The 13,294-nt window shown below is 40.0% G+C and overlaps 1 protein-coding gene across 2 annotated transcripts; it reads right to left on the reverse strand.

Annotated features, from left to right (window-relative positions):
• Window positions 1–1,127: 1,127 nt before the first annotated feature.
• cldn15a (claudin 15a) lies at window positions 1,128–8,034 on the reverse strand. 2 transcript variants are annotated; one of them, XM_026162181.1, is made up of 6 exons: window positions 8,014–8,034; window positions 3,633–3,867; window positions 3,222–3,386; window positions 2,873–2,954; window positions 2,686–2,793; window positions 1,128–1,683 (listed from the first exon to the last, which is right to left on the reverse strand). In XM_026162181.1, the coding sequence occupies exons 1-6, from the start codon at window positions 8,020–8,022 to the stop codon at window positions 1,590–1,592; spliced, it is 693 nt and encodes a 230-aa protein (XP_026017966.1). In that variant the 5' UTR covers window positions 8,023–8,034; the 3' UTR covers window positions 1,128–1,589. The 2 variants fall into 2 exon arrangements, with proteins under 2 accessions (XP_026017966.1, XP_026017967.1); XM_026162182.1 differs by lacking the exon at window positions 8,014–8,034 and adding an exon at window positions 6,997–7,027.
• Between the last annotated feature and the right edge of the window lie 5,260 nt (window positions 8,035–13,294).

Here is a 13,294-nt window from a genome sequence, read left to right on the forward strand (position 1 = left end):
AATCATCTGTTGTCAAGTTTTGTTGTCCATGCGTAGCCTCAACATCATGTTAGCTGACATGAGTGTCACCCATTGAGGTCCTCTGCTGCTGCAGCCCATCTGCTTCAGTGCTCGATATGTTGGGCATTCAGAGACTTGGTTGTAACGAGTGGTTATTTGAGTAACTGTTGCCTTCCTATCATCTGAAAACAGTCTGGACATTCTAATCTGACCTTTGACATCAGCAAGACATTTTCTTGCGTCTGGATATTTTCTCTTTTTCAGACTGTTTCACTGTAAACCCTACAAAGGGTTGTGATCTGTCGCAGTAGATCAGCATTTTTCAGCCCGTCTGGCACTCAAAGTCACTTAAATCAAATTTTTTCCCCATTCTGACACTGAGGTTAAGCTTCAGCAGATAATTGCACTATCGAGCATTTTAACAGTCGTAATAAGAAGCTGGGCAGCCATGTTTCACCAAAACAGCTTGAGTTCACCTTGAACCGGTGGACACACACACACCAACTCACATAAGATGTGTTCTCCTCTTGTGTTTTGTTAACAAACTGAACAAGAAGTTGCTGAGCTGAGACCTGGTGCTATTAAAGGCACACAAGTCACAGGATTTTCAATCATTCGGTGGTTGATGCGTCCTCTAAACGGAGTCACTGTCATCCTGGTTAAGACCGCTTCCACCTGCATACATTTACCACGGGTTAAGGTGACCACCCAGTGACTCTTCCCTATCTTCTTTATTATTATTAAATAAGTTGTACAAAATACAGTCTTTATTTGACACATAAAGACATTTGAATTTGCTGCTTTTAGCACCAAATTTAAATAGTAAAAATGTGGAATTTGATGAAAATATAACATTTGCAATCAGTCTTTACTCTGAACACAGACACCAAACAGGTTGTTGATGATTTCCCACAATATTTTACCCAAATCATGTCCTGATGACCTGTAATCATGCGCCTGGCTGATGGTTTTTTAATTTTAATTTTTTATTTAAAAAAGGAAGAATACAGCCACCACTGTTTTTGTCTGTGGTAAGGAAAACTGGAATGTTCAATGTAAAACATTTAAATTTGTACATTTGCTTACCCCCCCCCCCCAAAAAAAAAACAACAACAACAACAACAACAAAACCCCAAAAACAAACAAACAGGCAAAATACAATCAAAACAAAGACAACCTGCCCTCCAGCGCCTCAGGTGTCGCCTACAAAACTGTACAAAACAACATATCCCAACAATCATCACACTTTTGACCTTCCCCTTACAAATGTGATTGAATTCATTGGAAAATAAGTGACAATATCAGAGAAATATAAATATTAATCATTGAGAGCGCACAGTGAGTTTGTGCAGTGACGCTGATGTTTTGTCAAGCTTTTTGCAATCATTTTATCCATGTTATTTCTACAGAACATGCATTTTGAAACTGCGGTTATTTGTATATAACATATACAGCTGAAATACTCCCAACAGTGAACATCTGATGCACTGCAAGTGTTTCCACAGTGATGAAATGGCACAATGTGTTAGTTAGACCAGCCAAAAGTGAAGGGATGAATAAGTCCACAAAGCTCAGTTTCCAAATCCTGCTCAGACGTAAGCGTTTCTCCCGTAAGTACTGGCGGCCAGGCTTCTGGTTGGTGCTGGTCCAGAATACACAGTTCCCCTTGCATGAGGTAGAGGGCTGCAGAGAAAGAAAACGTCAGGATCAGATGGTGGAAATACAAATCACCCCAAGCATGCTGCACATCATATACTCAGAGTCTCAGCAAGGAAATTAAAAGTTTTAGAATAGTGTTAGAATAAGTTATCCTTATAGTGGCAGTGCACCTATCAGAAGTGAATATAAACAGGCTATGGTCAGTGTAAAGTGAGTAAAATTCTTGTGAATAATCTAGTTACTACTTTTTTTGACCACTGGGGGGAGCCAACTTTCTAATCAGGGACATGAGCACTTGCCACTAGGCAGCCATCTTGGTAACGTGTTTGCATTGTTTCTTTTTAAAGCACAGTTTAGATCTACTTTAATTCTAATGATTACCTGGATAGAAATCTAAATCACTAATCTGATTTAAAAAGTTTACAATTTTACCGACTTTCTAATAAAATAAGGTTTTAATAAATACGTGTGTGGGTTTTTGTTTCTGTTTCTGCCAAAGATTTTCATTCTTTTTCAAATCTTTGATTGCTACGTCTCCGTTATTCACTTTGAGCAGTCTGAGACCTGCTCAGGAGCTTCCATCTCCAAACAGAGATCTCTCCACAGAGAAATTTAAAATCTTTTCTATGCTGTGTTTTATGATGTCCCTGTAATGAAGGTGGGTCAAAAAATTTTCATACAATTTTTATTTGTTCTTTTGCCCATGTTTACCATTGAGACAGGTAATTACCAAATAAACTATAAACCTACTATAAGCCCCTTAAACCTGCCACTTAGCACAGTCGAGACAAAGACACCTGGATGGGTGGGAACTATCGACACTTTGAGATAAGTTCATGTTGCCACAGTGAGTCGCTAGAGAGCCACGGCATCCGTCTCCCTTTGTATCAAATTAATAACAGAACATTCAGCACATTCGTGTTTTCTTTAATTTAACCAGAACATTTTTCATGGCGGGGCCAGACTGCACCTGTAGACTCTGAGAATTACCTCCAGCTCTGTACATCAAAAAGAGATCAAACTCACTATTTTTCCTCTGTGCCCAATTTGCAGGAGCAGGTGAGAACGGCTCCTCCAGCGATGGCGAGCACAGCAGAGCACCAGCCGATGTAAAGCCCTTCTCCTATCTCATACCTGTGACACATAGCAAAATTATGGGCTGCTGGCACTGCACTTTAGGCCTGTTTATCTCACACCACTAACAGCAACTTACTTTGTGCCAGGGTAGTAGGGATCAAAGAAATTCTGAGTGATATTGAAAGCATACCAGGACACTGCAACCATAGTGCACAAACCTTTTGATAGAAAAAAACAGACAACAACAACAGGGAGTCTTTAGTGAGCAATAAAACAGTGACGGGTCAGAGTTTAACTCTGATCCAAAGTATTGAAGTAAACAAAAATAGGTAGGACTGATCTAAAAAGGCAGTAGGGCATTATCATGATTCATCAGCATGCTGGGGAGGTTTCTTTATCTTCTTTAAGGGGTAGTGTAATAGGAGGTCAATATTGTTATCTGAATAGCCAGGAAGAACAGACTGTATTTTCTATGCTTTTGTTACCTTGAAGCATAAAAAGTACTCCAGCAGTGCCTGCGATCCTCCCTTTGAGAACATAGTTTTCTCCTCCTGCTTTAGAGCATTGTATCCCGATCAGCGAGCCCAGCAGTCCAAATGTGCCAAACACTATCGAGGCAATCATCAAGGCACGAGACGCTTGGATGTAACCTGGAAACAGTGCATAGATACACAAAACCACATAATTCTAGCAGATTTTTCAAAGATGGATTGATGTTTTAATGTGTACCCACAGTACAACAAAAGATAGGACATCTAAGCTCTTCAAGTTGTCCTTTTAATACATTTCTTATGACAGAAACCCTCCTCCAGACAAAGCAACATAAACATTTGATGGCATCCAACTTTCCCGAACCTCATGATATTATTAAGAAGTCAATTTTTTTGTCAGCATACCATTCAAAGCGAGCATCGAAGGGAAGTCCCTGCAGTTACTGACCCCGGTTGAATCTGTCGCGCAGGACATCCACAGGTTTTCATAGATTGTAGAGGTGGTGATGACATTTCCGTCAACAGTGGAGGTCCTCCAGTAACGGTTTGGAATCGCAACCCCCACCATTATCCATCCGATGAACCCCAAAATCACAGCCACCACTTCCACGATTGGATCCATGACTTCTCCTCGGCCCAACTGTCAGTGACAACAGACTGAAGTTTTTGAATTTAATAAAAGTTGTTTTTTTATGAAGATAAAAACATCGGATTTGGGTGAATGTGTGTGTGTGATGTGTGTCCGCTCCGCCACTGAGAGATGTGTCCAGTTCAACAGATAAGTATAATCAGTTATATGACTCACTTGCAGTCTCTCCTCCCCCTACACTCTCTCTCTCTCACACGCACACACGTGTACTCTATCCTCTTTTTTTTTTTTTTTTTTTTGCATTTTACACCCCTGAAACTGAACAGGTGTTTATCGGCTCACTTTCAGGGTCCAATGGTCATCTGCTACTCTTAATGACGCCGTGACTCTGTATGCATTTCTGGTTATGTTTATGAAAAATACTCAAACATATAAAATTCTCCCATCTCTCATAATAAATGATTACACTATTTGTCATTTAATAACTTTTAAAGGATATCATTGCTTAAAAAAAACAACTAGTTTTTTTGTAATCACTATTCACTATAACACTTCAAAACTCATATCGAAACATATACGAATATATTTCTCTAAATTATGCTCCACCGCATAGGTTTTATTGTTTCGGTTTGCATATCTCAAGGCCAGAAGACTCGAGTTAACAATTTCTTTGTCACACCCTGTGCTTGGGAACCATCAATATTTAACAGGTTCAATTTAATGTCACAAACACCAACCAGAGACCAAGGTCTAACGCTGCCCAGTTCATCCCGTAGTTTCTCAGTTTGTTTCATGCCATTAATAATCCTCCTGATAGCTTTTAGGTCAGCGTTGACAAATCCAGGGCACTCTGAGTTTACCTCACTGATAATTTGAAGATAAATCTTAACCTGCATTTCACACCAAGTCGGTAGAGGTGGGGAGATTTATAAACCAGCGAATGTGTTTGTTTAAAGGTCAGCCTCCAGGAATAGCCCCATTCACCAACAATAAGCCAGACTCTAGCTGCTGGTGAGCCGAGTGTTTGGAAGGGAAAGTTCGACTTGTGGAAATGAAAAAGACACAAAGGTTGTTAATTGTAACAAAAATTCAAATGTTTTGCATTTATTTTATGAAATGACAAAGAAACTAATAACTAAAAACTCACAAAATGCTTAAATAAACCGATTAAATATAATGAGCACATTTTCAGTGATATAATCAAAGAGGGTTATGCTCTTTATGTTTCATCAGATAGGTTATTAAACTGCTCAAATGGCATGTAACAACTGAAGGTAAGTAACATAGTTTGGCAACATTACTGAGTGAACTGGGAGACCATGAAACATTTTGTGCTGATAAAAAAAACTACAAATGTTCAAAGGCTCCTTTTGAAAATGACTTCTTATTATCATTACTGTTTCAAATTGATTGTGTTTTGTTAGTCACCACAACTGCAACTGTAATTCGTGTGCTTTGCAAATGTGAACAAGCTGAAGAACATGGTTAACACGGCTGCCTGATAAACATTAGCATACTAGCATCGTCATTGTGGTCATTGCGCGCACTTAGCTAAAAGTGCTACTAGCAAAAGTCAACACTTTAACTTAACATTTTTCTGTTTTCATGAAACAAATTTCCATCAGACCTGAAATATTTCAGCCCACTTTTCCAACAAGTGTTGCTCAACTGTCATAAAATTTATATATTTTTCTTTTTTTAATGGAACCATTAAGCAGGAATTTGATTACTGGTTTTAGCAACAGTACTGCCAAATGTAAGGTCGTCATAATGATGCATTACTTTGGAACAACTTAGCTCTAACAGTCTTATGAAGAAACTGTTACTGTTTTTTTTAACACCATTTACACTTTAATGATTTACCCATCACACACTTTCCAGAGTCTCCAGCTATTTGTGAAAAATGTTCTGGGTTGTTTTTGGTGATGAGGCTGCTGCTAGCAGGTGTCAAATCACTCTTCCTGCTCATGATCAAAATTCCTTTGCTGGTTTTAGACCAATCTCTAAACTCCCTTTTTGGTCTATGGTGGTGGATAAAATTGTCCTTCAGCTCTAGACTTTTCTGGAAATAAATGGCGTCACTGAAACATTTCAGTCAGGTTTCAAAATAACATCACAGCACAGAAACTGTACTTTTAAACATTTTTGATTATCTTTTATTAATTGCAGACTCAGGTAATCCTGCCTTTTTAGTGCTTTTAGACCTGAGTGTTTGATAGAGTGGATCATGGTGTCCTAGTCTTTATGGAGAGCTGTGAGCACTAAAAGGAACTCGCCTTGAATTGTTTTTACGTCATGTTCAGCGGCTTACATGGGGCATCCCTCAAGGATCTATCCTTGGCCCGGCACTCTTTTCACTTTCATGTTATGGTGATGTTTACTTTATCTTAAAAAGAATACTATATATATATATATATATATATATATATATATATATATATATTAGGGGTGCAACGATACTCGTATCGATATTGAACCGTTCGATACAGTGCTTTCGGTTCGGTACGCATATGTATCGAACAATACAAAATTTGTAATTTATTTTATCAACTTTCCTTCTGACGATGCTGTCTGTGTTGAGCGCTCAGTAAATCTGCGTTCGACTACTCAGCCTAGGCTGCACTGTCGAGCGCAGATCCACTGAGCGCTCAACACAGACAGCATAGTCAGGAGGAAGAGCGCAGGGCAAGCTAGCGAGACAGAAGTTAAGCTCTCCTTGCAACATGGCAAATTGAACCTTCCCCACCCTCATTCAGATCTGGCGTTTGGAATTATTTTGGTTTTCATGTGACGTATGACCCTGAAGGTAAGCGTGTCATGGACTAAAGTAAAACAGTATGTTGGATGTGCCACGCAATGCTCAATTACATGGGTGGGAACTAGTGTGTTAGCGAGCAGTTAGCTCGTTAACGTGTTAGCCGTCTAGCCCCACGCAGGGGTAGCTCGATAACGGAGCACTAGTGGGAACACAACGAATATGACTGCACATTTACGCCGACATCATCCTAGTGCAAAGACAAGTGGAAGCAGACAAAAACAACAAGCATGCATGTTACAAACTTTACCCGAGTCATTTAGACAGCCGTTAGCACATGATTCTCCTTATGGGGACCTGATATGTTTAATATTGTGGCGAGCTCAGACAAGGAGGAGAGGGAGGTGTCGTTTGGTCTTGCTTACCGTGAGCTAGCCAGGGAGCACAGCCGTTTATTGACATCTGCAGAAGAACACTGCCACTAGCTAACTGCTCAGCGCGGCAACCGCACAGCAACAACAACACACAGAGCGCCCTCTGACCCCGGAAGGACACACCGTCGCAGCGAGAAGGCGTCACCCGTCACTATGGCAACATAAACAAAACATAACTGTACAAACAGAACCCTGAACAGCCCTGACCCGCTACATAGCCCCCGCCTAAGGGGTCAGTCGTCCCCGACGACCCCATTGCCCCACACAAAGTCCTGCAAATGTCCAGGTGCCTTCTTTTGGCGCACCGGCCGGTCACGACCGGCGGGGGAAAAGTCACTCGGGTTAGAACATGGGGTGCCACCATCATACCACTTCTGACACTAATGTGGCGAGCTCAGACAACGAGGAGACGGAGGTGTCGTTTGGTCTTGCTTCCCGTGAGCTAGCCAGGGAGCACAGCCGTTTATTGACATCTGCAGAAGAACACTGCCGCTAGCTAACTGCTCAGCGCGGCAACCGCACAGCAACAACAACAACAACAACACACAGGGCGCCCTCTGACCCCGGAAGGACACACCGTCGCAGCAAGAGGGCGTCACCCGTCACTATGGCAACATAAACAAAACATAACTGTACAAACAGAACCCCGAACAGCCCTGACCCGCTACAATATGCTGCTGAGAATATAGCCCAGAAGAAGCGTATAGTATAGCTTTTATTTTGGAAAGAGCCATTTCTCTGTAATAAACTCTCTTTTCCAAAGATGAGTGACTCCTCAATCAGATACAGGTGTTACCGCGCCAGATCCGCGGCCCCGAACCGTAGTAAGGAAACCTCTGGCAGTTACTTGAAGGTTCCGTAACTGACTCGTAGCCGGCAACAGCTTACTATACAGGTCAACTCCGCTAGCAAAAAGATCGAAGGAGGCGTAGGAAACTGCTTCACCGAACTTTATTTCTTCTCTAAGGCACGAACACAGCGTACAGTGGGCTGAAACAGTTTACTCACAGCGAGCATCGCCGACACAACTCTGGCTGTCGAGGGAGTTATTATATTCCTTTTATTTATTTTCTTTCCGTCTCTTCTGTAGCTAACCGTTACTTTTTCCCCTTCTCCGCTCTCTCTCTTCACACACACACACACACACACCAGGCAGTCCCGCTACACACATCCCGAATACATTTCCCATCAGGCTTCATCCTTAAAGGGCCATGCCTGTAACACAGGGCTTGCAAAATCGGGCTAGCGATTTTTCCAGTCGGGCTACCAAAATCTATCTCTGCCCTGCCCGTCGGGCTATTGTAGGAAGGAAAAATATATGTCAATGCTTTTGCATTCTTTCGGAAATGTAGCTGGGTAATTATGTCATTGGCATCGGTGAGCCACTGTCAATATGTGACATATTGAAATCGCGTTTGAATTTGCGCTTGTTTTTTTGCTTTCACTTTGCAAATATCCAGGTGCCTTCTTTTGGCGCACCGCCGGTCACGACAGGCGGGGGAAAAGTCACTCGGGTCAGAACATGGGGTGCCACCATCATCCCACTTCTGACACTAATGTGGCGAGCTCAGACAACGAGGAGACGGAGGTGTTGTTTGGTCTTGCTTCCCGTGAGCTAGCCAGGGAGCACAGCCGTTTATTGACATCTGCAGAAGAACACTGCCGCTAGCTAACTGCTCAGCGCGGCAACCGCACAGCAACAACAACAACACACAGGGCGCCCTCTGACCCCGGAAGGACACACCGTCGCAGCAAGAGGGCGTCACCCGTCACTATGGCAACATAAACAAAACATAACTGTACAAACAGAACCCCGAACAGCCCTGACTCGCTACAATATGCTGCTGAGAATATAGCCCAGAAGAAGCGTATAGTATAGCTTTTATTTTGGAAAGAGCCATTTCTCTGTAATAAACTCTCTTTTCCAAAGATGAGTGACTCCTCAATCAGATATTTATTTTTTTAATTATTTTTGTTTCAGCAACGTTAAATTTAAAAACTGTACTTTTGAGTTAAAATATATATTTATAATTTTAATAAATGACAAATTAAAAAGGCATGAACATTTTTTTTGTATCGAAAAAATATCGAACCGTGACACCAAAGTATCGAACCGAACCGAACCGTGAATTTTGTGTATCGTTGCACCCCTAATATATATATATGCGGTGACTCCCAAGCTAGGCGAGTGGCTCCAGCAGATCCCGGGAACAACATCGGAGATCTCTGTCCAGAAGAGCGCAGTCCTGGGAACAGCTAAGATACTGTGCAGGACCCTCAAGCTCCCAGGCCTCTGGTAGAGGACCCGAGCTTGAAGGATAAACCGCCCGCAGGGGCCAGCACGCCCCTGCGGGATCTGCTGGAGCCACTCGCCTAGCTTGGGAGTCACCGCATATATATATATATATATATATATATATATATATATATATATATATATATTGTAAAAGGCCTTGCTGGACTGTATTGCAGACGAAAAAACATGATCAGTGATAGACCTTTCCAACATGAATGGACAAAGAAACAGAGGTGGTACTATTCGAACCTCCTGACACACATTGCTCTTTTAAGGGGGAACTTTTTCATTTGGAAAATTGCAAAACACCGTTTGCAAAAAAGAAAAAACTAAACAAAACAGGAGTGACCTTTTTGTATGGCAGTTTTATATTTAATAACTAAATTCTGTTGTTAAATTGCCTCTTCCAGCTGAGGGCCCTTACAAAGATTACAAATATTCCCTCATCTGCTGATTTAATTAAGTAATTCATGCTTTAATTTAATCCAGGCCTCAATATTGGAATCGCCTTTATTTTGGAGTCATGCAGGCTTTGCAGGCGGCAGCTCGACTCCTGACAGCCACATATAAGCGAGACCATATTTCTTCTTTACACTGGCTTCCAGTATGCTTTACAGTTCATTTAAAGATTTTATTGTTTGTTTTTTAAAGCCACTAAATGGATTAGCACCCTATAACCTTTCTGAACTTTTATCTTGGCGTAGTCATCAGATGCTTGTGTTTGTTCATACAAGCAGACTGAAGCCGAGGCTGCACCTAAGCTTTACCAATCTACCTCTTCAAATTAGGACCTCACCAGCACTCGACATCTTTAAAACCAGCTCGAAGACACGTCTTTACTCCCTAGCGTTTAAATATAAACAAGATTTTGACACTTCACTTTTGTTTTGTTTATTTTTCATCTTATTTTTTTCTGTATTTGATGTAAACCCTTATTTTTTATAAATGTGCCGATAACCCCCCCACCCCCCCACCCAATTGACTGTTGAGAAGAGGAGGATATTGTCAAAATGCTTCTCCATCACAAATGGCTTTTTGAATCTCTCCACAGTGATAGGAGTACATGATTAGCCAGAACACTCAGAGTAATTTAATGCTCCAACAAACCTTCCAGGAAACAAAGACATTCTTGGGAAAGGGGCACCCAGATATTTGTGCTGATGTTTTTAATGATTACCTGATGGCTTCTTTTAACTAGTTCGTTTTTTAAAGCATTACATTTTACATTTTCAGTACGTTTTACACACATTTCTTTTCCTGTGATTTAATTAATGTCTTAGATTTAGTTATGTACAAAAGAAAATTTGGAACATTATTAATGGTCCATATAAAAAAGATATCGTACCTCAGAATAGAAACAATATATGGTTATATTAAAACAGTGTAGTAACAAAAATATTGCACTTCAGGATATCCACAGTCAATATTATTTATTTTATCTTTATTTAACTGATCCAATCTCTTTCACAATGACAGCCATGTGAACTCAAAATATATAAAAAGCACAGCAAACCAATAATCTAATATTAATTATAGCTTAATTGTGATAATTTAAAAGGAACCCTTTTAGATACTTGAAGTTTTGCATCCCATCTGACTATTAAGAATATCATGTACAATAGGATAAATACTGTTAGTACATGCATACTACATACACCAATGTAAGTGTTTCAAACTAAATATCTGCCATTATTATTTCCTTTTACTGCTCTAACCAACATTTTATCAAGAAAGACAGAAATCCAAACCACAGTTACGTCTAAACACATTAGCCACGTTCTGCGACATTTTCAACTGAGAAATCAGTCCAGCCCTAAGTGTCTCAGTTTACGAGTGAGGTGTTTGCAAAGCTTTTTTGTTAAACCCAATTTCTTTGCCCACTTGGCTACATATAACTTTGTGCTATTGTATTGAAACTTTCACCCAGGCTCTGCCTTTTAAAATAAACTTTATATGACATTTATAAACTAATTCCTGGAACGAAGTTTAGAAGTTTTTCATGTGCTTTCCCAGAACAGGTCATTAAAAGCCGGCGAGATGAGCATGTGATGAGTGGACACAACTAGAGAGATGAGATCGAGCAGGTAAGTGCTTAGTAAGTTTTTTGTGTCCACTTGTTTATTTAAAACGTCAGTATGTCTGTAAATAATCCATTGACTCTAATTGTTAAAAGATTCACAATTATTTGTGTGTGTGTGTGTGTGTGTGTGTGTGTGTGTGTGTGTGTGTGTGTGTGTGTGTGGAGGGGGGTGGACTTTAAATAAAAAAACTAAACAAAAAAGGTGACCTCACATCTCCTACACCAATCAGGATTTAGTAACATTTGTATCAAAATAAAACAATAGTTGTTGGACTGTTGCTCACGTTGCCAGGCCACAGTCAAATATTTTTGACCACGCCCATAAAGCCATAATGAAACCAATCAGTTGCTTTAAATGGTTTAACGTATTACACAACCTTTAAGTGTCATATCGAAACATGCATATCAATGCTAAAAGGAAATTGCTAAAACTGGAGAGCAATATTCACCGCTTTTTACCAGCGCAAAATACCCACAGGGAATGGCAGGTATAAGTCTGTCAAATAGGTCCAGACAGTGTGGATTTATTGGTACACAAAGAATAAATTTGGATTTGGTGCCACCATAATATCTTTAAAACCTGAACTCATCTTGCTGAGGAATCTCTCAAGTACAGACTGTACCCATCTGTGAAAGTGTCAGCAAAACTTGTGAAATGTCATGACCGCATCTTATACTATTGCAGTGCTGCTCCATGGACAGAAAACACATGCCAAAGTATTCAGTTTCACCGCTGTGTTAATTTTCTGCCACAATAGGTGTCTTCAGAATCACTTTTCCCATTATGACACACAGAGGTACGCACAAACAGACTTACAAGGTGAAATTTCCACACAGAAATCTTGATTTTATTACTAGAGTCTAGTGCCAATTAGCAAATGTTGGTATGCTTGGGTAAACATTAACATTGTCCTGATGAGCAACAGGTCGAAACTTCAAAGAGCAACTATGATTTTCCACTTTCCACTCACTTTCCAGAAAGTTACAGATTTGGCATCTTTCATTTTAAATCATTTGTATCCAAGTATAATGAAAAATGATCAAAAGCTGCATTGCAGATGGTGCAAAATCCACAAGGCTTATAAGGAAATGAAGGTTGGGTAACACAGATGGGAGATGTATATATATATATATATATGTATATATATATATATATATACACGTGTGTGTGTGTGTGTGTGTGTGTGTGTGTGTGTGTGTGTGTGTGTGTGTGTGTATTAAGATATTTGACCATAGCCTTTTTCTGTATTATTATATAATGTCTTCTTCTCCTTCTTATAATACTATTAATACATACATTTAACACTGAAGCCATAATTTCAGTTTGCAATTAAGTGATGCTATGAGTTATAATAATAACAGTTAATTGTTCATATTCATTATTCACTTAAATAATGGCCTCGTGAACTTGGTCTGAATGCACTGGTGTTGTCTCAAGAGCTGTGCAGCATGGCTGTGTCACCAGATTCCAGGTGTGTACAGTTGGCTGCTGACTACAAACAGAGGTCATCTCTGTTGTCTGTCTTTTCAAAGTTTACCAATAAGCCTCTCCCTTTCTTTATTAGTACTTTATATTTATGGAACTGCACATTTACTTATTTATGCATTTATTTTGTTCTTCTTCTGTTGTAGGTTTGGATACCCCCCCCAAATAGAAGAAATAATCCTTTAAAAACTATATTTTGTATTTACACATTATGTAATTGAGACAGATACACTAAAAATAAGAAATCTTTCTACTACGACTTTTCAGAAAACACCTTTTCATGGTACTATATATACATCATGATGATGGGGAGAATACAGTTAACCACGTGACCCCCTTTCTATCCTGTTTGTTTAAGCTCGTCCTCTTTTCTGTGTTGTTTGTCCATTTCCTGTGCTATTGTTGTTTTAATTTTAGAAAAAAGTTT

This window comes from Astatotilapia calliptera, chromosome 3 (assembly GCF_900246225.1).
Source record: "Astatotilapia calliptera chromosome 3, fAstCal1.2, whole genome shotgun sequence".
Taxonomy (NCBI): Eukaryota; Metazoa; Chordata; class Actinopteri; order Cichliformes; family Cichlidae; genus Astatotilapia; species Astatotilapia calliptera.

Coding starts and splice junctions, on each gene's coding strand:
- cldn15a (XM_026162181.1), bottom strand. Junction 2,794..2,872: donor CCCTACTACCCTGGCACAAA/GTAAGTTGCTGT, acceptor TATGTGTCACAG/GTATGAGATAGGAGAAGGGC. Junction 1,684..2,685: donor TTGGGCACAGAGGAAAAATA/GTGAGTTTGATC, acceptor CTTTCTCTGCAG/CCCTCTACCTCATGCAAGGG.